Here is a 25765-nt window from a genome sequence, read left to right as displayed (position 1 = left end):
TGGACTCGAGTCACATGACTTGGACTCGAGTCAGACTCGAGTCATGAATTTGATGACTTGAGACTCGACTTGACAAAATGTAAAGAGACTTGCAACTTGACTTGGACTTTAACATCAATGACTCGTGACTTGAGCCTTTTGACTTGACAAGACTTGCTACTTTCCCCAAAACCCAAAGATTAAAAAGTAGGCTATATTTTTAAGTAGGCTACTGCTCTGTATCTTTCATCATGTAGCCTAGTGTAGCGGAGGAAACTGGTGGATGTCGCCTACCGGTACCGCGCTGATCTGCTTATCACTGGTTTCACTTCAGAGGTGTCGGCCAGAACACCACTTAAGGCCAAAAACGTCAGACTATAAGCATGAGAAGAGGAGTATGGTTTTTCCGCTCTTTATTTTCCTTCTTTCACAGGCACAGCAGCATAGATCGCAGGAAAAGAGACACAGGCTTACATTCCGCTCGTGAGGAGACGTTAGAACAGCTGTTGCGACCTGCGAATCGCGGCCGTCAATAACATCCATAAACTGTAACTTATAACAGCGATCGGGACTGCATGTACTTACTCACACACGGGTGATTCACATAAACACGTTTCAACTGTGTCGACTACTGCGGCAACATGCGCGCTCACACACCTGACCGAGAGAGAGAAGAAAAGGAAACTTACTAGACAGACCCTCCGGCCGACTGACGTCACGGCCACTAACTGACAGCTATACTGTCATCCACACTGAACAAAACACATCTTAACACTCTATAAGAAATAACAACACTGTAACCTATAAACTTTGGGGCCTTTTCTGCATGTAGCCTATGTGTGAGTGTTTGTGTGTGTGAGTTAAATGTTAACAATCACTGGTAAACAGTGCAATTGGGAAGTGCAGCCAGCAGCGCTCGTGCACGGCTGTGTGTCGAGGGGTGGGGGAGGGAGTCCCGAGGGGAGAGGGAGGAGTTAAACGGAACTCCGAGGACAAGCTAATTTCAAATCATGCTAGCTCTCTCAGATCGTACAGTATAGCTTTAAGTTGACAGCAAGAACATTTACTTTTACATGCAAAAAAAACATTTTTGTGAAAGAAACATGCGTCCAACATCACCATGAGGTCCTCTCCTTCATGGCCAAGGGGAAATGAGAGGGGCTTGAAAACATAAATCTCACATGACCAAAAATGTGTTCCGTTGCCTAGATACAGGGGGTGTCCCACATTACCCGATGTCTCACATTCCCCCGTTCTCCCCTACTTGTCGTGAAAGTTCCCCAGACATAGCCATCATGTTTGGGTTCATAATATTGAGGCACTAGCCGCTCACAACCGGGTGAGTTAACTAATGCTATCCGACCGGCGCTAACTTGGTTTATCGGCTAAAGCACAGCCGCACATATTCACTGAATTAACCAGGAAGCCCATTCTCCTGGCTCACTTTCCCCACGTCTTCTATTCCCGAGCGGCTGTCATACAGCACCGGCCGCCCGCAAATACATTTTCCTCCTCTGTGTTTCTCAGCTTCTGTGTACACTGTTCTCCGACCGTGCCGATGTGTGTGACGTCGGGTCATTCTCCAGGCTGATTGGCTAACGCGGCTAAGCGGCACGCGCAAGAGCGTAAAAAGTTCAATATTTTGAACTCCGTGCATAGGTGCGTTTATACGCGCCTAACGCAACATTTGCAGGAAACATAACTCCCTGAAACCTGGAAAAACGTATGGTTGTGCGCATCTATTATAAAATAAATTGCTGTAATACTGATCTTTGAATTACATTAATTATTGCCCTAACCATTAGGTCTGACATACACTCAACCATTCATTAAGTGCAACTAGTGAAAAACAACTTGCACATCGGACCTGGAATGAATCCTACTGCCATGAAGATCTAACGGTTTTATTTGTGAGGGAACGGTTTTAGAGAGGTTTTCATTTAACTTACAATTTGAAAGCTGTAGTTTTTTGGTGTTGTATAGTATTACATTGTACTGACTTACTTGCACTAAATTACCAATAACAACTAATGCTGGGCTTACACCAGAGGACTTTTAAATGACTTTGAAAAGACTGAAGACTGACACCCTCTTACATCTAAAGACAATCAACTCACACCTGAAGAAAATTAGTCATTAGTTTTCAGTCACAGAGTGATATTTTGAAAAGACATGGACTACAACACAGTCCCTGTCAACATAGTCATATTGCAAGACTACAACTAGATTCCTTTTGAGATTAATAGTATTTCCGCAAACGCAATTGTGATTATTTAATTAAAAAAAAGTAAATTCCATATTCCAAGCGGGGGACCTCCTTTAGTTATTTGACCAGCTATATTTGCTGATCTCGTCCGCCAATAACTTTAACTCCTAACCCTGTATTTGACGGTAAAGTGTTAAGGTTGCGCAGTTGTCAGCTGGTTCTCCAGCCGAGGGTACTTGGTGAAAGTGTCCGAAATATGTGCCTCACAGGCGGACACAGGTCGCGACTAATGCCGCTCCTCCTGTGTCGTGCTTGGTGCAGGAGAGAGTGTAACAGTGTTTACGTCATTTCGCTTGAGCCAACCCCTCAAGACTAACGCTAATATCAAACCTGTTTGATAATGTCGGAACGTGAAGACGGGAAGAAGACTGAGTGAAATCGGGTCGGATGACCACCATACACCAAACGACTGAGATTACGGGCGTGCGCCACAACTCCGGCAAGATTCCTGTGATTTCAGTCCGACATTGGAAGATTGTCTGCGACTGTCAAATCGCGTGAAAAGTCGTGTAGTGTAAGCCCAGCATGACACTACTCAGTCATGTCACATATCACCTAGGGCTGTGTTAAAAAATCGAAATGTCGATATATCGCGATACTTAGTTTCGCGATATCAGTATCGATTTGTATAACTAAAAATCGATATTTTTTTAATTAATTTTTTTATGATTTTTTTTTTGCTTTTCAAGGCTTTATTGACAGTGCAGAGACACAGATATGAAATGGGGCAGAGAGGGAAAGAAATGCAGAGAACCACGGGTCAGATTCAAACCCATGTCTGCTGTGAGGCCTGAGCCTCTAGGATACTATTGAAGTTAAATATGTTTTGTTTAGAACACTTAAGATTCACTGTGTCACAAAATCACACTGATGTGTTTTAATTTTCAGTGTGTCCTGTACAGTTAGTACAAGAGTGCATTGGATTTGTTATTTTGATGTTATGGCAGCTGCAGCAGTGTCTGATCATTTGCCAAAATCAAAAAAAGGAAGAAAATAGTAAAGGAAGTTGTGAATTAAATAGTTTTGACTTCATTTGTCTGTGCACTTATCAATATATTGTGCTGTTATGTTTGACAAGGCAACTTGTTTATGGAATATCGCAATATATCGTGATATATGAAGATACGCAATATATCGTGATATATCGTGATATATCGTATCGTGACCAGTGTATGGTGATACGTGTCGTATCGCGAAGTCCTTGACGATACTCAGCCCTAATATCACCTGCATCAGACAAAGTGCAACAAAGGCACAAATCCAGAATCTCCTTGCAACCTGTGGAAAAGGCTTTACATCGGCTAGTTCCTGAAGAATACATCTTTATCACATTTGTTGTCATGGTTAACTAATGACTATCCCTGCGTTTCATCTCACATACTCGTTCTTTTTACTACACTACATACTAAAGTACAGAAGAATTTTAGGGTCACAGCACAGGAGAGAAAAAAATCAGATAAGGAAGATTTTTCTTTCCTGATTTTGATAAAATGATAAGAATTAAAATGAATACTCCAAAATGCTATTTTCAGCATGCTACAATTGACTTGAATGTATTGGGACGTCCTAAATCTTTTTCTGGCACACTAAATAGTATGGAAGTTTGGATATTGGAATGCAGGGAATGTAACCCTGTCTCCAGGACATGTCCACAAGATCCTTGCTGTTGTTGTTATTGTGTCTGTGCTCCCAGTGACATCACGTCAATCAAACTGGGCCGGGGCGAGGGCGGCTGTTCCAATTTATTGTTGACAAAGTTTTTGTTTGTGGTGTACTTTGGTTTCCAGCCGTGGTATATAAGATATTTACGGCTGAGGCGTTTCTTACTGTTCTTAACAAATCTCAAGTGTCAAATAATATATTTCCTCAAGTTCCAGGAGGATTGCTTGCAGGAAAGAACTTCCAACACATAAGTATGCAGCTGGCACACTGGTTCCACAGCCTACACCTATAGCTTGGCTTTGACAGAACCCTCAGCTCTGGTGTCAGTCCCTTTGTCAGTGTGCCTAGCTAGAGGCTACAGGGACATTCTCTTTTAGGAAAACATTGCAGAAGAGATCGGGTTACAAACCAGAGGGGTATACTACAAAGCAAACTCAACAGAGCCCTGCTCTCTTTTTTTGATCTGGTTGAACATAACACATACCCTCGCTCAGAGCTAACCGGTATCACAAAGGCAGTTATGAACCTCTTATGTTGAACGAGGGTTTCAGCTTCAGGCTCTGTGCGCGTCCCCATAAGAGGGGGCGTTTGGCCGTCATTTGACTCTGCTTCCGCACAGACTGGACTGATCTTGTGCCGCTAACTTTACACTAACGGACTGATTGCGAGCAGCTGACTTCGCAAGAGTTTGTCAGTCTGAATGATCACAGAACAGCAGAAAACAGAGAGCCGAAAAAAAACTCATACTGCAAATAAGGAGAGAGTGGAATGTTGTCAGAAAATTGGGCTACTGAATTGATTAATTTATTTTACAGATCGTTCTCGCAGTGAGAACGATCTGTAAAATAAATGACATTAAATAACATTATAAAGCAATTAAAGGTTGAACTCGGATTTAAACAGTACACCATTTAGCCTAGTTGATAATCCTACACTTAAGAATCTGATTTAAGTCTGACACTGTCCCCTAATGAATAGCATAGCCTATGTGGAAAATCACGTTAGTTTTGGGCCACATCAAAATTAATACAATTTTGATTTTGATTTAGGCTAATAGCCCTTTATTTGCATCTTATACATTCAAATAAATAGCCTAGATACAAAACCTGTAGGCTAGTCTGTATTTTCCGGACAAATATGAATCTACTGTGAGAAGCTTAACCTGTGAGTCTGCAGCGATGTCCGAACTGTGACAGCTGTCACGTCACAACTGTAATCGCTACTGATGAAAAGAAAGAAGCCTACAGTGAAATAATGTTGCAACCTGTGATTTTATAGAACGCTTCATTAAGAGCCAGTGTGTGTAGATCGCCAGGTAAAATCATTTGAGGTGAGAGCATGGCGCTGCATACATAGGTATAGGCTATTTTACATTTTTTGCATCAATAACTATGCATGTGGCAAAAAGCTGCAGCGCGATGTTACAGTTCACTCTAATGTCACGGCTTCGTTTCGTTCATTAACTTACTGATCAATAAGTTTACTGATTTAACTAGTTTAGTCGGTGAGAAGTATCGCTCAGACAATATAGTCAGGTCCGCGCCTCCGCGGGATTTCCAAAGGTGTAGTTTCCTTAAAGGGCAGCGCTCCAAGAGCCGAATTTAAACTCAAACTCTGAAACAAAAACTGGTCTGGGCAGGTTAGCCGTGCAGCCTCTGTTACCACGGTGATCTAACCAGGTAGAAAGAGAGCCACCTTTTGTGATACTGAAAACTCTGGCTTTAGACCGCTTTAGACTCAACAGACCTCGCTCAGCCCTTAACCTCGCTTCGTAGTATACCCCTCAGTGCTGCTCTTCATGTTTATTGTTTTTTCTCCAAGTGGTGGGTTCCCCGTAAGAGTTTACAAGTCTTTTTGCCAGTTATTTTTTCCTTTAACAATATTAACATTAATGTGGTTATGACATTACTGGAATACATTGGTGTCACCTAGACTGTTAGGACACACAGCAAAGACATAAAGAGATCATTGTGAGGCAAGACCCAATGTAGGCCTATTGTGTTTTTCTTCCTCTGTCATACTGTTAGATACCCTCCCTCTCTCTCTGTCTTGTACACATCTGACACAGGTCCAATGAATTTCACCTCTTGTCACTCTGCTGGCATGCATGGCTTTGCCTCCGAGCAACATGCTTACACTAGCACACGCACACACACACACACACACACACACACACGCACAGGGCCTGTGGTGTGAAGTGATGGCAGAGCAGAAGGCCAGTCATGACAGGGCCTTCATGCTAGGACCTGGCTGTATGTGTGTGTGCGTGTGTGTGTGTGTGTGTGTGTGTGTGTGTGTGTGTGTGTGTTTCAGAGAGAGAGAGAGAGAGAGAGAGAGAGAGAGAGAGAGAGAGACACCTAATGCCTACACCTCTCAGGCAGGTACACGCTGTCAGGGATACAGATTCAAACACTCACACACACACACACACACACACACACACACTGGTACAAAAAAAGAGTGAGCTCAGGTAGCTGTCAGGAGCTCTCCCACAGGGAACAGTGGGCACGTCAAAAACAGCCTCCTTGCCTGTCGCTCCTCACACACACACACACACACACCCACACATTTACATGTGGTGCTTCAGTGTGAGGAGAAGACAGAATGAGATGCTTTGCGCAGATGCTAGAGCAGTTGTCAATGCCGCACACAAAGAGTTTGTGTAATGTGCGTTTGTGTGTGTGTGTGTGTGTGTGTGTCCAGCCCAGTCCAGTACCGCAAAAGCCACCTGCCAGCAAGTCCAAGTGGATACGCCGCCTTGCGTCTAGTCCTGGCCTGGGAGCCAGTGATAAGAAGTGTGTGTGTGTGTGTGTGTGTGTGTGTGTGTGTGTGTGTGTGTGTGTGTGTGTGTGTGTGTGTGTGTGTGTGTGTGTGTGTGTGTGTGTGTGTGTGTGTGTGTGTGTGTGTGTGTGTGTGTGTGTGTGTGTGCGTGTGCGTGTGTGTTTGTGACAAGTACAGTCTACTTTCAGCAGTGACAATGGTCGTTTGCCCCTGCAACTAGGAGGGATTTTTTTCTAGGGTGGACTTGAATTATTATGCAATTTGTCCATTGATTTATGATCAATTTGGATAATTGCAAGAGCTCACCGTCTCTTTTTAACGCCCCTCCGAGGCAAGGACGTCACGCCAGCTGGCTGCCAAACAGCCCTCAGTCAGAGTGGGTGAAGAGCTGCCACCACGCAGGTCATTTACTCTCTAAGTTGATGTTCTGGACACACAATGTGAACACATACAGGTACTCCCTGTTAGCTTAGTGCATTCAGCAGCGTCTGACAGAAGCTAACAGTTTACTGTTTCCCACTTAATCAGAGCTGTAGAGTCAGTTGGAAGTTAAATCAAAATCTTAAAGAGTTGTTGCCTGACCTGGGTAGGCTTGAAGTGTTTGGCTAACCTTGGTCTGTCTTGGTGCTGTTGCTGCGTTTACTCCTTGATGGTGGATCACTGATGTTTCAAAGACCACAGCCTTTTTCTGAGGATGAGAACCAAGTATCCGCAAGACTGTGTGCTGGCCTGCTGCTGCCTGCAGAATGATCCTAATGTTGTTGCTGACTTTATATCAAATATTTCACATTGAAGCTTATTCTGCAATGGGCTCAGCACGGCCAACAACACACTGTGCTCGCATTGCATGGCTGGACAGATTCTCCCAGAGTGAATGGAGAGAATCTGTTGCCTTTACGGTGTCATCCCTGATGTGTTTGTGCTGCTGAACTGTGTAGAGTTCTGCAAAGACACCTCTGATGGATGAGATTAATCTGTGCCTGTTTAGTGTTGAAACAGAAACTACTCTACTCGTGAAAGTTATTTTCAGTTTGTGTATGCATAATTACTTCATGTACGATAAACTCAACACTGTGGTCATTCAGATGTCTAATTGAATAATGCATTGTGCTCTTCTATGGTCAGACAGCTTTGAGCTTCTGTAAACGACTGTGGAATTGTGACAAAAAACAATATCCTGATCATTTCTATCAATCCTAACACCTTGTTCTTGTCTTCTTCTGGTCTTGCAGGCTGCAGAGGGATGCTGTGTGGTTTCGGTGCTGTGTGTGAGCGTGACCAGGCAGACCCGGCCAAGGCTGAGTGTATTTGTAAGAGAGTGGACTGTCCGTCCCTGGTGGCTCCTGTCTGTGGCTCTGACTCGTCCACCTACTCCAACGAGTGTGAGCTGGAGAAAGCCCAGTGCCACGCACAGCGACGCATCAAGGTGCTGCGTAAGGGACCCTGCTGTAAGTAACATCACCTGCCTGCCAACATGGCAACAAAGCACTCTTAAAGGACACTCGAAGATAGCCATTTTAACAACTCACTCAATCTCATTTTGAGTCTGTAAATGATTCTTCTTCTAACACAAGGAGAATTATTTGAGATAATTCAAAGGGACTGCAGAGCAAAGTAACTCATGAGATTTTTGTCGATAGTAGAAGCTGTAGGTGGCACGGTTTGAGGGTTTTTCTATTGTGTTTTTCACCATACATAAAACAAATAGATCGATATACTGTCATTTTTCGAAGACTTGTACCATTACCTGTATTTTTTATATCAGCGTATGCTTTTTTGAATTTTGAGTTTCCATTAGTACGCACAAAACTTTGAAGAGATCAAATTGACCCCTTCGATTCAGGAAAGACCAATCACAGGAAGTCCACCCAATCAGTAGTTCAGAAAGCAGTCTGACCTGAGACGGACACTCCACTAAAGGCTGTGAGACATGCATTTACAGCTGCGAGGTATGGTGACTATAGAGCCTGAAGCATGGGGAATGTGGAGCTTTTCAGTGAAATAAGAGACACAGAACATGGTTGGATGTTTTCATCTATTGGACAGAAAACTAGCCTGGCTACTTCATCAGCCAAACAAAAAGCTGCATGTCTCAGAGAGTCGCCAAATTGCTTGTTATGGTCAGGTTAACGGATTTCTATTACACCCTGTCCTAATACAACAGGCTTTTCCTTCCTAGTATCTTTATCCCTCCATACAAAAATATTTCTCCATTGTGTCTCGTCTATTGTCTGTCCAATATGGCTTAGCTCCCGGCGCTTCAGCAACCAGCTGCACCCTCACAAACAATAAGTGTGCTGCTTACTGCGCCAATTGGTAGCCATCCATTGTGTGTTTTATCCCTTGGCCCCTGGAGGGTGCTTTTACCTCTCATTGCTTCTCTTTAGCCAAAGCCCAATCAAGATCCAGCACTCTGAGAGGAGCAATGCATGCCTGACAAAGCTACATCATTACAACAGCCTCAGAATATAACTCTAATGTTTAGTCCGCATTGTGTCTGCCTTCCTGCCTCCCTGTGTAAGGCCCACTGCTAATGCCAGGGCTCTGATTACAGTGATGGCTTAGACCTGATACTGAAAAAAGTCTGGTGACTTGTGCTCACCACTGGACATAAAGATATACTGTATAAAGGACAGGTAGTAGATACCTCTTAATAATACTAAACGGGGCAGCAAAAACAGCCATTACTCATAAATGGTTACAGGTAGATCCTCCTTCTTTAGGAAATTGGCTTAAGATTAAGAAATTCACGAGATGGAAAAACTGACCTTCTTACTGAGATGCAAAAATATTTAGAATAGACCACGTGGTTATTCTGTCATTCTGTCCCACTTCTCTTTCAACATGACCTGCACCTGACTGTTTACTCTGAAGAAATACATGTACACATTCCACATGTATTTATATTCCAGAATATTGTATGTTTAATGATAAGTGGATGTGCCTGGCTAAGATGCTCTGTTTTGTATGCATCAACATTTTCTCATAACATCTTTTTTTGTATAATTCATTTTATTTTGGTTTAAAGCAAACAAACAAATAACAACAGATAACAGTATATGTCAGCAGAGAAGAATCAGTAATTGATCGCATGTTCTCTCTCACACACACACACACACACACACACACACACACACACAATAACATATACCACATTTACAGACACACACATAACAAAAAGGAAAATGTTCTATGTCCCGTGATCTCCACCGTAGCTCCCCCCCCTCCCTTCTTAGCAATGCTACAAGCTTTATTTCTCATAGTGCCTCATAGATGTGTTTCTATACTTAATTAAATTGTTTTGTTTTATTGTTGTCCTCAGATGATGTATTTTCTATGGTCAGATAGTATTTCATAAGTTCTTTCCAGCTCTTTAATGTAGGTGCCTCTGCAGCTTTCCAGTATTTTAAAATGAGCTTCTTGTAAACAAGGGAAGAAAACATAATTTGCCATCCCGTAGGGTACCTTACACCCTCGGGATTCTGAAAGATACACAGCTGAGCTGAAAACTGCATTTTTGTTTTACAAATGGTTGATATATATTCTTGGATTTCATTCCATCCTTTGTTAACTTTCGTACAATGCCAAAAGGTGTGTATGAGGGAGTCTTTAGAGCCACATTTCACACACTGGTCAGAGGAGTCAGCATAAAACTTATGTAATTGATCTCTGGTGTAATATATTCTTGTTCAGATCAGTTTATATTGTATTAACCTGAGATTTTCATTTGTAACATTTTCTCATAAAATCTAAGTGTCAAATAAAGGACAGGGAGAGGACAGGAGTGCTATCAATACACACATTTTCAAATTAAAAGCAGGTATTTAATTACATGACTAATTACAATAATGTATAGAGCACATTTCCCCAAAAATATGACTATATATAGGGGAGAACGGGGGAATCTGAGGCATCGGGTAATGTGAGCCACCCCCTGTATCTAGGCAACGGAAAATATTTGTGGTCATGTGAGATATATGTTTTCAAGCCCCTCTCATTTCCCCATGGCCCTGAAAGAGAGGACCTCATGGTGCTGTGGTAAGCATGTTTTTTTCACCAAAATAGGTATTTTGCATGTAAAAGTAAATTTTCTTGCTGTCAACTTAATCAACTGTTGTGCCAAAGCAAATGTATTCACATTGAAAAACTTCTATCATACGTGTTGATGAACTACCAACATATGAAATCATGTGAAGCTGATAACTGAAGATTAGCCTGAAATGCTAAGAGAGGTAGTTTTTTTCTCAAATTGTGGTGGTGGGGGAAAGTGAGCCAAATGCTGTGGGGGAAAGTGAGCCACTGTCTCACTTTCCCCCGCCATGAGCCACAAGTTAAGTTTAGTCTTAAACATATTTTAATGTAATATTACATGACATATGTTTTATTTTAATGTCATACACATTGTAGAAAAGCCATCATGCCAAGAAAATACACCAGGAAGACGACCTGGGGCAACCACACGGAAAGAGCACCTTCTCATCTTTCCCTGTAACCACCAGGGCTGGAATGTAGAGAAGGCCTAGTTGTAGAGTATGACAGGCTGATGTTGTAATCCAGTTGGGTCTTCTCCTGTGTTCTGAGTCCCAGGCTGTTCTCGCTGGTTCTGATTTTCCTATGCTTTGACCCCCAGACACTAGCTGGCTCTAACGCGCCCCACACACATCCTACCTCTACTGCGCGTCTACCTCGCGTCTGCGTCTGACTTTTGGTCACAGACTGTGAAATCAACGTAGAGCGAGCACACATCCAACCTCAGACGCACTGCTGAGGCGCGTCGGAGGCACGTCTGCAGCGACGCTCCCCTTCACCTCAGGAGGCTCGCCTATTTTTTTCTGAGAGCAGCGCGTCTCTCTCGCGTCTCTGTGCTTTAACTGATAGAGAAATACATGCTGACAGTCATACCAGCAGCATTCACTCTAGTTACACGTTTACCCGGTGTGTTTATTTCAAAATAAAACATCCCTCAGTCGTATACGCAAATAATCCCTTTATTTCACGATTTAATTGTGCAATCAAAATCCGAGGGATTTAAAACCTAATTTTCAATTAGTTCTGGCATTTCATTTTTGGATAAATGACACATATAGAGATCCAATATAGTGAAGAAATAAAAAAGATCATGATGAGCGCAACAGTTTTCCGTTGCTCTATCTGTGTCTACGGCCTTCTTCTTCCCCGACCACACCCCCCTCTCTCTCTCCCGTATAAATCAGTAAAGTGATTTTTGAAATACTCTGCTGAGAGTCATATTGACTTCATACTGGCAGCTTTCGCTGTAGTTTCACCATTTCCTGGTGTGTCCCCTTCAAAATAAAACTTCCAACAAGCGAAAATATGGCAAAAAAAAAGAAAAAAAATGGCAATGGGGCGCACGGATTACTGTCAAGACTCAATATAAATCATATGCATCATAGATGACATGAAAGAACTTCATTTTTAATGGGAATTATCTATGAAAACTCTATGTAGAAAGATAGGGCTTTTAGAAGCAGCGCTGCAGCAGCAGCTGCTGAGACGTTGCATGTGTGTCCGAGAAAAGTCCGAGAGAGGCAGCAGTAAGGTAACGCGACGCGCTCCAGAGGTAGACGCAGGATGTGTGTGGGGCGCGTAAGGGTCCTGTGTTCTGACCCCCAGACTGTGTTCTAATGTAACTGATTATATCTTTCATTTGAATCTTATTAAAACCGTTTGAATTATAATATGTTGTATTTGATTTTGTTCAGAGTTACTTTCAAGTGTTTAGAAAATTTGCTTTGCTTAATTGACCAAACCCCATCATTCTTTTGCTAGTCCGACATTAGTTCTGGAATGTGTGGCTAGCTTTCAGGATTCTTACGGTTACAATATGTGTTGTTATGGTAGTTTCAGAGTGGAAAAAGTAAGTGGATCAGTTTACCCCACAGCTGGGGTAAAGTGAGCCACACCACATGACACCTTTTTTTTAAACAATCATATTTTCACTGCCCTTTGTCTTGAAAAATTCTGCTAATGCCCATTTCTAGGAAACATCCTGAATTAATGGTAAATGTGTAAATTTGAGTGATAAATCATTTTAGCTCGCTTAGAGGGGAGCAAATATAAAAAGTGGCTCAGATTACCCCGTTCTCCCCTATATATACAGTATATACTGTACGATTATGTGGGCAAACATGACTGATGTTTCTTGCGGGGTCCAGAAAGCACAACATTTCTATTATATTTCCTATTTCGATTCATTTTGCCATACTTATTTGACTGTAAAAAATGAATGAATAGTATTTAATATTTGTATTGTTTGTTGCAATGTACTCAATACAGACAATCATGGTCCAGTCTGTGTCAACCATTCAGCTAGCTGTCTTCTGGTTATTTACCTTTGGCTTTATATGCAACAGGCTTGTTGAAAGCTCTCACACTTAGCAACATTACTTGTGGTCAAAGGACAGTATTCACAAGGGCAGACTAAGGGTGAATGGTTCAGCTACGACGTAAACTATGGTTTAACACCCATCAAAAGAAAGAAGTTTATGGCTGAATTGAAGAATATATGCATTTCTACTTTGCTACGGGTTCTGTAGATAGAGAGGCAGGATGGGATCCAGACTGTGTGTGTGTGCGCGTGTGTGTGTGTGTGTGTGTGTGTGTGTGTGTGTGTGTGTGTGAGTGAGAGAGAGAAGGAGGGAGAGAGAGCGTTAGGAGGTGAGGCCAAAGCAGAGCGTGTGGACAGGTCACTCTTAGATGATGGACTTGTCAGGGCGGATGCAGGAAGGGACAGGCCAGAGAGAGAGCCCAGCTATTGAGAGAGCTTTTAACTTTAAGAATAGCGTCGGCGGTTAGATCGCTGCTTTTGTGTAAAGCCTCGTTTGACTCATTCCATTGAAATGGCTGGTTTTCTTTGCGGTAAGTGAATTGGCTAGCACTGTAAAGACATCCAATTTAAATCAACTCAGGAGTCTTATCTGGCACACAGCAGTGCACACAAAATACATTTCTTCTCACATACTATTCTCTTTTTAAATGGACAGGAGTTATATGGAGCATGTTATTAGCACATAGTACAAGCATGAGGCTTGGGGTAGGGATATGTGAACACCGAGGGGAGCGTCAACCTGTAGCTCTCTGACATTTGTAGGATTCTCACATCTGTACACGTTTCAGTGAGAGCATTGTGGTGCTGCATAACATTTGATAAAATAAATCACATATTTTTCCTCTGGCAAATGACAGTTCTTCGCTCGCTTTAAAACGTCAATTGATTTTTTTTGTGGCAAAGGAATCTATGACCAACATGTACTGAATAATTGAACATGAAGAACACCAACAAATGTCTTTCAGGATTTTACTTGCAAGGAGAGAGGCCAATACAGAGAATGCTTGGAACATTCACTGCAGAGTGCTAATTGCCTATTTGCAGTTTAGAGGAATACATGAGTTATTATAGAGCAGTCCGTAGAGTCATCACTACGTCAGTTCACTTGCAGAATAGAAGTCTGTTTTAGCTAAGGTGAAACTAAAACAATGAGCTAGGAACAGGATACACATAGTGGGAGTCAGGAATGGAATCGTCAAGTTTGATGATGTCCTATCATCATCAAACTTGCTGGATATGTGCAAAAGATATGTGGTAGCATGTCCTTAATAGTTTGTCTAGGTTAACCCATAGGGGGCGCCACAAATGCAAAAAACATAATTCAAAAATGCAATGTTTGACAGGCCACGCCCCTCGCCCCCTGACTCTGATTGACTTGAAATTTCTTACACATGTACAGCTCATGGTGCTCTACAATAAAGCCTCTTGGACCATAGGGGTCAGCCATGATTTTTTTTCTCATCCCAAATTTGCATGACCTGAAATACAGTCAAGTGACATCTACTTCGTGGATTTCCAACCGAACATCACCAAATTGTGTACACAGCATCAGGGGAACAACATACACATGTGTATAAAGTTTTAGCGAGATAGCTCAAAAAACATGGCCGCCCCTAGCGAAAACGTCTTCGCGAGAGCGGCCATTTTTCTGCAGATTTGTCACGATTGCAACCTTCAATTGGCCACAACTTGGGACTTGAGTTTGGAAAGCGTGCGGCGGCCATTCGTAGAAGCGTTTGAGCCCGGCCGACAGGTGGGGCGCCACCGATGCGGGGCTGGCGGTCGGTGCCGGAGGCCCGTACTTTCAAAATCTCTGCGGGATTTTCTAGTTTAATCTACTGCCAGGAGGTACAGGTGCCTCAACAGCAGGACAAATAGACTTAAAAACTGTTTCTTTCCCTGGGCCATCAGGTCCCTGAACTCTTGACGTATGTGTGTGTGCGCTATGCTGGATAAACAAAGTTTATATTGCTATGTTTCTCCTTTTATTCTTTGCTATTTAATTCATTAACTTATTACTGTTTTCTTTTTTAATATTTATTATGCACTGGCCGAAGTAGCTCTGCAATTTCATTGTATACCTTGTGCAATGACAATAAAGATTATATTCTATTCTATACATACAAGCTTTGAATGTCATTTTCCATTACACTTTCAAGGCTATAATCCAACCTAACCTGGTCCAGTATGACCATAGTCATTGTTCCTATTGGTGATTCCACTTTAGTGCTAAAGCAAACCTGAATGTAGAAGCCTGAGCAGTCAGATGATCAGACAGCTTTCCAACAGAACTCAGGTGTGCTCAATTTAGTTGGAAGGAAACAAACAGTTTAATTACACACACTGACAGATGTTAGCACACAGTTATCAGACCAATACCCTGACACAACTTTGTACTACTTTACTGACCAACGTTGTGTGCAATGAGTGTGCCTATAAGGGCTGTTTTACCAACACCTTGGGTTGGTAAAAATCTCTCACCTGCGGCGGTAACTCCTAATAAATTGGCTTGTTTACAACCTGGACTCTGTCAGCCATGTCGCCGTGTTCTTCCCCTACTGACAGGTGCACACATATCCTCACTCTTCTGACTGCACAGTTGGGCTCAGTTTGGCTGAATGGCAGAAAATAAATCCCATTTAACCACGGAACTGGCTATTACAGCAGTTAAGTGCTTAAGGTGCGCGTGTAAATCCCTTCCTGAGGGCAGGACACATGTGGTGTGAGGTGTGGGCACTTAGTCGCCCCCAGAGCACACCTTTAATATGCGGCCTCATTTATAAAGGCTGCTGCACACAAAAACCCTGCGTCACCCCATACATTGGTATTATTTATAGAAAGATTCTGTGCGGAGAAGTATGCGTATTCTCACGCCAACTTTCGACCATGCCTAGAGCTTCCGCAAGGTTTTCCCGACTCAAGAGAATCAGCGACAATATATTAAATCTTTTATATGTATAAGATTACCTATAGTTGCAAAGTTAATTCTTATATTCCATTAGATAAAATAATGTTATGAATTTAGCAAAAGATTACATGCATCACTTTTCAATAACATTTCACCCTCGAAGTTTAAACTATATTCTGGTGTTGTTGGAAATTGTGGATCTCACGGGAGAGAAACAATGCTCTGGAATAGACTTTAATGCATTATGTCACTTCTCACAACATATTTTATATAGGCCTACAGGTAGGCTAATACAGCACAAATATGGGCAAAACTGCTTAACAAAGGCTATAATGACTGTGCCAATCAAGATATTGTAATCAGTGCATATGCGTGTGTGTGTGCCAGTTAGGGGGGCGCATGCACGGCACAGGCTTTCTTCCTTTCCGGTCGCTTTCTTTGCGGCCGGTCACCTCCCTTTTTTCCTCATGTCAGTCAAAGTGCCGTGCTTATTATAAGCGTCACCATATTCAGGAGCTGTTAAGCATTCACCTTTATTCTTTATTTGGATCCCCATTAGCTTCCACAGTTACACAGCTAGTCTTCCTGGGGTCCATACAGAAAACAACAGCAATTAAAACAAACAATAATATAAAATCTAATTATATCAATAAAACAAAAACAAAACAAACAATCATAAACGACAAACTCAACCAACTAAAATTAACAGTGAATAAATGAAACCACTTCAAACAAACAATAGGAACCGATAGTGATCCATAAGCACACTTACTGAAGATCTAAATGGGGTTGATCAATTGTTTTTTAAGCAAACATTTAAAAGAACGTCTGCTTTTGGTGAGTCTCATGCTAAAGGCGAGCTTATTCCAAGCAGAAGAAGCCCTATAGAGAACAGTTCTCATCATTATTTAGAATTGTCAGGGTCACATGTCTGGTGGTCATGTGGCCAGGCGATGAGCAGATAATGGCCTGTGACATCATCCAAAATTAAGGAGAGGCTGCGTTTTAATTGGTCCAACAGGAGTGTCTGATAACAACACATGGCCAGAAGAAAAAATAGTCAGTCAAGAAAAGAGAGAGAGAAACGGCTAGCAGAAGCACTTTCTGGTTCAGAGAGACAAGAGGCTGTGTGTGTGTGTGTGTGTGTGTGTGTGTGTGTGTGTGTGTGTGTGTGTGTGTGTGTGTGTGTGTGTGTGTGTGTGTGTGTGTGTGTGTGTGTGTGTGTGTGTGTGTGTGTGTGTGTGTGTGTGTGTGTGTGTGTGTGTGTGTGTGTGTGTGTGTGTGTGTGTGCGCGTGCATATTACTATGTGTATGGACTTGCTCCTATCAGCTAGGGAATGTGCACCATGTTGGCTCTCCTTATATTGAAGTTGAAGCGGTGCGGTAAATACACTCCCTTTTCCCAGAGAGAGTCGCTCAAGTGCTGCACAACTCATCTTGTGTGGCCACTCTAGTGGAACATGGAATTTTCATTCTTTTTTTCACTTTTTCCTTCTTGAAGGATTGCAACAAGTAATGCAGAAGAAGTATGTCCGTCTGTGTGTGGGTTGGAGAGGGTGTAATGTAGATGGATTTTGTGTGTGCATTTGTGTGTGTGTGTGTGTGTGTGTGTGTGTGTGTGTGTGTGTGTGTGTATGTGTGTTGTTGTGTGAGAGCCATAAGCACAAACTATCAGTCCACTCTCCACTTTCTCTCTTTCACTGTGCTTGAGAGAAGGCTTTATCTCTCCGGTCCCGACACACTCGGATGTCCTTCCAGTGAAAGGAGAGAGGCACCAGTACTCGACAGCGGCTGCTCTTTCTGCTGTAACATACAGTCACAGCCAATACAAGGACATTGTGGACCACTGCACCTTAACATAAACGTCTACTTGAGGGATTCAACTACAATCTAAAATGAACATTTCAGGGGCCGGTTTCCCGAAGCCTTCTTAGAGCCTTCTTAACACTATGTCATTCGTAGCCCCTACTTAGAGTTCCTACTTAACATTTCGCCTGTTTCCCGAAACGTTCTTTGCTACGAATCTCTTTCGTACGTCATACGTTGGTAAGGTTGGTCTGGAGCGCCCTCAGAGCCTTCTTAGCTCTACCGTAGTGATGTTTCAGCTCTCACTTGTGTCATTTAACTAATAAATCTGACTGTATTTCATATCAAACGGATATATCAAACGGACACAGCGATGACTGTATTAATTAACAAACTGTTAAAACGATCCAACTGTAGGCTATATAGTGTATATCACGTATATTTAAAGTATGCTATTTGATATTTTAGCAGAATACCATTCACTCTGATTCACAAACTATATGAACAAGTACTTTTTAGTCATCTAACTGACTTGACAATCAGCATTAACTGAGTGGATGCGATGTCCATCAATATGAAAATACTTTATAGCAGGGGTGTCCAAACTTTTTTCACTGAGGGCCACATACAGAAAAATCTACGAAGGGCCGGGCCACTTTGCAAAAATAACACATTTATCAGGACATGTAGCTGCTCTGATGTTTAGTTTCATAGTGTCTTCGTAAATTGTAATCCTTCTTCACGGTAGCACTTTCCTTGCACATTAAACAGACACATTTCCCCTCTTGCTTATATGCCAATGATACATCCAGTGTTTTCTGCCTTTGCGTCCAATATCCAGCAGGGTGAAAATAGTATCCAGCCGAGGTCTCGACCCTCCTAGGGGGGTCCGGGGGTATGCCCCCCCGGGAGATTTTTTTACGTTTTTAAAGTGAAATGCATGAATCTGGTGCACTTTGAGAGGGAAATTAAGTTTTAAGTATTAATTTTGTATGAAAAAAAAATGGAGACACTGTGTCAGATGAATTAGAAGCTATTGGAGAAGGACATAGATTTTCCATAATAATATTAATTTAAAATAAAATATTATGCAGGGTCCTCTGGGATGGGCTCTTTTTCTTTTATGGGACATATTTCTCTGTAATATAATGAGTGCATTTAAATTATTTAAAAATTAAAAGCGCCATATTACATTATATTTTTAAAATGTGCCACAGGCCAATCAATCAGTGTTTGACACCCCTGCACTAGTGGGTTAACTAAGAAATGCAAAAAAAAAAAAAAAAAAAATTTTTTTTTTTTTTTTTTTTTTTAAAGGGCCATATTACATTATAGTCTTAAAATCGGCCGCGGGCCAATAAAAAGCGGGCCGCGGGCCGCAGTTGGCCCGCGGGCCGTAGTTTGGACACCCCTGCTTTATAGCCTACGTGATAGCACTCCACAGTCGGATCGTTTTTTATCAGTTTGATATTTAATACAGTCATCGCTGTGTCCCTTTGATATGAAATACAGTCAGATTTATTAGTTTAATGACACAAGTGAAAGTCCCTGCGATCGCTGTGGCATCGCCAGAGATACAGACCCCCGCATATCCTTCCGTTAAAGCACCATGCGTAAAACAGCACGAGTGACATCCCTGTTGCGCATGGAACTGCCACATTGCCAGTGTTGTGTTTCACCAATAGTTTAAAGTCATTCATGAAGAAAATAATTGCTGGAAACAATCTTAATCTTAATCTCCTCCGCTGTTTCTATATTTTCTATATCTACTTTTAAATCGGTAGCCTATAGGCTATAGTAGTATGTTCAACCATGGTTAACACTAGAACCTCCGCACTGTGTTCCACACCGCGGCTCGCTCAGCTGACAGCAGCCGGGCAGAGTGCGTCGGATCCTCCGCCTCAAAACATGTAAACGTGTGAGAAAATGTATTAATAATAGTAAAGAGCTTACTTTAAAATAAGTGTGCCATGTTACTGTTTATTGTATTTAGGATTTTAGCTCATTTGGACGCTGTTTTGGCCGTCTGTTTTTATTAATATAGGGCAGGCTATTGGCGATATTATATCTACTTTCAGTTTCCTTACTGACCCACCACGAAACGTGATTAGTGTTCTTAAAGATGCTTAGATTATAAAACAAGAGGTCCAAAACACAGATGATGATTAAACAAACTAATTTGTGACTTTATATATTACACTAGAAATGCACGGGTAGATTTGATTATGCAGCATGTAAAGAGAACGCTGGCGCTTCTAGTGTTAAATAAATGTTTCGGTCTAGAAGGATTTCTAGCAATCTTTTACTGTATTCGCAAAGACTGCAATACGTTTTTTATAATATAGTGTTGTCATGCAGCTGCGCATGAAATGAGCAGGAAATGGAAAATCGAACTCTGAGCAATCGATTTCAGCAGTGTACGAACGACGTAAGGAGTGTTTCTCCTAAGAGACCATTCGGGAACCACGACTACAGAGGTAAACAACTTTGGTAAGTCATAACGTAGGAGTTTTCGTAGCTTGCTAAGAGAGGACGTTATCGGGAAACCGGCCCCAGAGCTGTTTAGTTTTTGGATGCTGTTTCATTCATATTCTGGGATCAAACCTGTCCCATATTACTATTTAGATCAACTTAATGAGGAAATATTGGTAATGAACAGATCTGCAAAATCACGTCACTGTATTTTCACTCCTGGCAACTACAGCAGATTATCACATCATGGTTAGGTTTTGAAAACTCACAGCACAGAGAGGCTAGTGAGCGGGCCATGGAGTAGGATGTGTTTTACCCAGCTCCTTCACCTTTGCCAAATTTAAATAAAAACAAGCAATAATTAAGCTGTCTGACGTGGCAAATAACGCATAAATGTATACGTCACACCTGACGCTGCTTACAGCACCCTTCTTTCATTCCAGAATGTGGAACGCTGTATAAATTGGCACACTTATGCGTCAGCATGCCGGCTTTGCTTGGTTATGTGTAAATAACACAGCAAGCAAAGCCGGCTTATTGGCGTACCGTAGTTCCGTCAATACGCCGCATTCTCTGTGTAAAAGAGGCTAGTGACTGTTCTCTAACCAGGCGTCTTGCTTTGTGTAGTTTGGCTGCACACGTTAACACGTGACAGGAAGTAAACAAAACTGTGTTAACTTCTTTAATTTTGTTCACGCGTTGTGATTGGTTACCTTCCTTCCGGAACACTTTCAGCAGCACGTGGGCAGATTTGAGCAGGAAGGTGGGGGCATGGCCGGAGCGCGCTACCACGTTGCAGCATTACCATACATGGAAAAATCCGGAATCGTGACAACACGATTGCAGGAAATTTGAACCGATTTAAAGAAGTGAATTCTCGACCGGCTGCCCTAGTGTTTAGCGCTCTGCACAGCCACCCCAGACGGTCAGCAGGGAATACGTCTAAATGCATGTAAGTCATTATTTGATACTTTAGTATGGTTAAATATGACTATAAATCATTATAACAACGTTTGTAGGTCATAAAAGTCGAAAAAGTATAATAGGTCCACTTTAATGAAGAGGCAAAAAGCCCCACAATAAACAAAGAGCTGCACACCAAAACATTTTTATAAACTCTTCACTCTTGCCGAGGTGACTACACATGACGGTTTATCTCTCCCACGGAAATGACACGCACACGTGCGCAGCGCACACACGCACACACACAAAACCACACAAATAAAGAGAGTAATACACTTTATCCGGGGTGATCGCTGAACACGTTTATGTGCACAAACACAGACACACACATAGGGCGAGAGGTCATTGTAAATAACTGGGTTTTTGTGCTTTCCTTACCCCAAAGGTATTGACTCTCACTTGGTATTCACAACCATAACATGCAGAACCTGAGAGACGGACTGTGTGTGTGTGTGTGTGTGTGTGTGTGTGTGTGTGTGTGTGTGTGTGTGTGTGTGTGTGTGTGTGTGTGTGTGTGTGTGTGTGTGTGTGTGTGTGTGTGTGTGTGTGTGTGTGTGTGTGTGTGTGTGTGTGTGTGTGTGTGTGTGTGTGTGTGTGTGTGTGTGTGTGTGTGTGTGTGTGTGTGTGTGTGATACTGTATTAATGCCCCTATCGATGCACCACAACAGGCATGCTTAGTGAAATATGTAAGACACTGTAAGCATTTTGCAAACAGATGAAAAATATAAATTATTGTTATCATTCTCAGCCATACACTCACATAGGCACACACACACACACACATAAAGAGATGATAATGGGCTTTTGCTTTTGCTGGAATCCTCTGTCCATCTTTACTCGCTATTTAAGTAGTCTGTGACCACTGATACTTGTAAGACAAATACCATTTTTCCATCTAGCTCTCTGTCTTCAGCGTTCACCTTTCAAAAACCTGAAGGCAGAACACAGATTATCTATACACAAATACACACACACACACACATACCTGCTATATGCCAGAGAGGGGTTGGGTTTTTTAATGTATTTATGCATTGAGCGTCTCCTGAATAAAACATCCTTATTTGTCATTTGCACTGCGTACACTTTGGGGGAGATGGAAATAAAGCAGTGCAGTGTTGGAAAATACGAGGATAACAGCTCAGCAGACAATGGTAGATATTTAATTTCATTTGTGTGGAAAATAGAATGGCGACAACTGTCCACTGACAGATTTCTAAAGAATATCTGCTTGTCTATGTATTGTCTTCATCGTCTTTTTACTGTACTTGGATAAATAGATACATAGAAAATGTGTGTTTGTGTGTGTGTGTGTGTGTGTGTGTGTGTGTGTCACACAGTGCAGACATCTGTACTCATATTAGCCAAACTTTATATACTAACTTCATTGGCATGGAGAGATGGAAGAGACAGCCTTTTAATTTTGCTTTTATTTAATCAACTTTTATTTAACCTGGAAAAACTTAAAAATCGATTTTTAAACAGGAAGTAGTACAATCATATTTAATTCATATTTTATAAAACGATCAGTTATTATTTGAAATCTTTTTTTAATCCACTATCCAATATCCTGTGCTGCATAATAAAAGCAACCCTGTGGTTCATCACTTTTAATGTGAAGCCATTTCCTACTGGCCTATACCGTTTTTCCACTGGCATGCCACTCACTGTGGTATTTGCCATTTCATACTGGCATAACACCATTGATCCAGCTGCAAATAGGAAGGCCAATGCCGGTGTCATTGTGCCAAGGTAGTTACCCCCGATAAAAAGTGTGTCCCCCTCCACGTCAGCGCGCATGCATCCAGTGAAGGTGGAACTAGGCCTAATTTTTAACCAAGTAAATTAAAAATAAAATGTGCATCGTTTAATTAATAATTTTCCCTAAGTCTAGTTTAAAAACATACTTTTATCGGAGATCATACCCTGAATTGATTTGATCATTTGGTTTTATGGTTCTTTTATTGTCCATTCTATAGGCCTACTTCTAGATTTTTTATTTATTTAAAAAAAAAAAATTTTATAAGGGATATGATAGTGGTGGCTTTGAAGCACAACGGAACAACAGTCCGACTCAGAGAAGCGTTGAAAATGTCCATGAAGTTATCTTTGAGCTTCTCTGCACAGTCCTTCAGCACACCACCAGGGATGTTGTCTGGACCTGCAGCCTTGCGGGTGTTGATCTTGGAGAGGGTTCTCTTCACGCTGGCTGCAGTCAGGCACAGGGCCTGGTCGCGGGGGGGGGGGAGGGGGCTTGGTCTTCTGTGGCGGCATGCTGTTGTGTGCTTCAAACCTGGTAAAGAAGTTGTTGAGGTCGATCAGCAGAGAGGTGTTGCTGTCACAGGTCTGTGGTGAGGGTTTGTAATCCCTGATGGTCTGGCCCTTGCTGTTCTCAGACAGGCTGCGTCCCCAGCTCTGAAGGCAGTGTTCCTGGCCCTCAGTAGGCCACAGACCTCTCCTGTCAGACATGGCATTTGGTTAGCCTGGGTGCTGATGGTTCTGCTGGTGGTTACATCATTGCATCAATGCATTGCTGATGTATGAGGTGACAGTGTCAGAATACTCCTCAATGTCTGTGTGGTTGTTGTAGGTGGCTGCCTGCTAAAACATCTCCCAGTCAGTAGTGTCAAAACAGTCCTGAAGTGCAGCAGAGGCCCCCTCTGGCCACACACGTACCTGCTTCAGAACTGGTTTGGTGACTTTCACCCTGGGTCTGTCCACTGGCAGCAGCATGACACTGATGTGGTCAGAGTGGCCGATGTGGGGGAGGGGGGAAGCCTTGTACGCACCTTTCAGTGAGTTGTTAACCATGAGTGTTACTTCCGCCTGGGTGGGCTGTCTGTTGCTCACTGATGGTGTTATTAGGTTCCCAAAGGGCCTCGGTGCCAAAGTGCTCCACCAAGGAGTTAACAATATTCCTTCCCTTTTGTTTGTGGCATGGAGCAGGCCCATTCTCTGAAAAAACGTCCTCTGTGTAGTGTGACACTGAGCTGTTTGTAGTGGAATTAAACAACCTTAAAAAGCTCTTTCTCAGGTGTTTGGTTAAGCAAGTGTCATAACGTCCATCAATATCATTGGACTGGTAATGCTGACTTGTGGTGTGACAATGTAAATGCTCCCTATCACATTAACTTTATTCTTACTTTGTGAGGATTGTGAAGACAGGCCTTCCTTCATTTTTCCCTTAAATGTTTCTTTTAGTACTCCTATGCTGTGTATCCATTTTGATTTGAATGTTCCGCCCTCTCCGCTACGTAGGCAAGATGGCGGCCGTTGAGTGTGGAAAGTGTCCATCGCTCCACACTAGGGATGTAACGGTATACCGCAATACGGTCGTTCGCGATATGAAAAGGCCACGAATGTCAACCGTAAGTTTTTTCTTGTAATACCGTGTCACGGTATTACAGGCGAGCTTGCGTGGTAAATGCGCTCCGTCATTTTGGAGAGTCTCGTGAGCAACGTAGCACTCAATCTAACACTGTATGGGCCACACCAACATTGGAAACCAAACAATAACACATTGACACAACATTTTATCACTGAAACATGACTTTTAACTTTAAACTGAACAGTCACGTCTCACCTGGGCCGTATTACACTATGCAGATGTAGCCGGCCTGCTGCTGCTTCGGGTAATTCTGCGTTGTGTAATGAACGTGAGTCGGGACAACTGCTTTCTTGCCGAGGGAGTCTTTATTTTCCTGGGATCAGAAAACAATAAACCAGCACGGCCATTAATGATGTGCTCGACACGTGAACTCCTCTCTTCATCATGGCAAATTGCCGACTCAAGAACATATTAGGAATATGCTTATTAAACAACTGCAATGAATTAAAAGTACATTAAAATAAATACACAGAGAGCTCACATACCTGGGATCAGAAAGCAATAAACCAGCACGGCCATTAATGATGTGCTCGACACGTGAAATCTTTTAAAACACAAGGAGACACGAGCACATGAGACTCACTACAACAAAAACTGCCATACTGGATAAAAGAACAGTCCCACACTAAAACGAGCTTCTAACATGACTAAACAGCAACTGCAACTTCCTCAAAACATTATTTACAAATCGGTTACAGGTTTTACCATGTTTAATCACTTTTATACACTCATTTAGAGGAGCACTGTACATTCTTACCTCTCTTCATCATGGCAATTACCGACTGAAGAGGCGAAGAGGCTAGCGCGAAATAACAGGAAGTGACCTCACGGGTAACAACAGAATCACACATCCCAGGGTTTCAAAATAAAAGCTCTCAAAACAAACATTCATTAATACAGAAGTGTATTAAGGAAAAATAATAAATTAAAGGCATAAAAGGATTATTGGTGAAATATAATTATACACCGGTTACACAGAGCAGGGCGTGCAGCTACACAACATTGAGTCACGCAACAGCAAAGAAGAAGAGACAGAAAGAGAAAAAGGAGAGATAGAGAAAAAGATCGACAGAGTAGCTTACCAGACTGAAGAGAAAGTTGCTCGCGGGTGAGTTATATCATTATGAATCCAGGCAAACGTGAGGAAATGAGATTATAAAAAATAAAAAAACATCCACCGCGACCGCGCGTTAA

General features: G+C 42.2%; 1 protein-coding gene across 2 annotated transcripts in view; it reads left to right on the top strand.

Moving 5' to 3' along the window:
* Positions 1-25765, top strand: part of agrn (agrin) — a 502577-nt gene that overhangs the window by 322380 nt on the left and 154432 nt on the right. For both annotated transcript variants that reach the window (XM_080031352.1, XM_080031351.1), the window contains exon 4: positions 7921-8136. In XM_080031352.1, coding sequence (XP_079887478.1) covers positions 7921-8136 — 216 coding nt within the window. The remainder of the gene's footprint in view (positions 1-7920; positions 8137-25765) is intronic.

The sequence above is a fragment of the Ammodytes marinus genome, assembly GCF_949987685.1.
Source record: "Ammodytes marinus genome assembly, chromosome: 7".
Taxonomy (NCBI): domain Eukaryota; kingdom Metazoa; phylum Chordata; class Actinopteri; order Uranoscopiformes; family Ammodytidae; genus Ammodytes; species Ammodytes marinus.
This window is presented reverse-complemented; position numbering and strand designations above follow the sequence as displayed.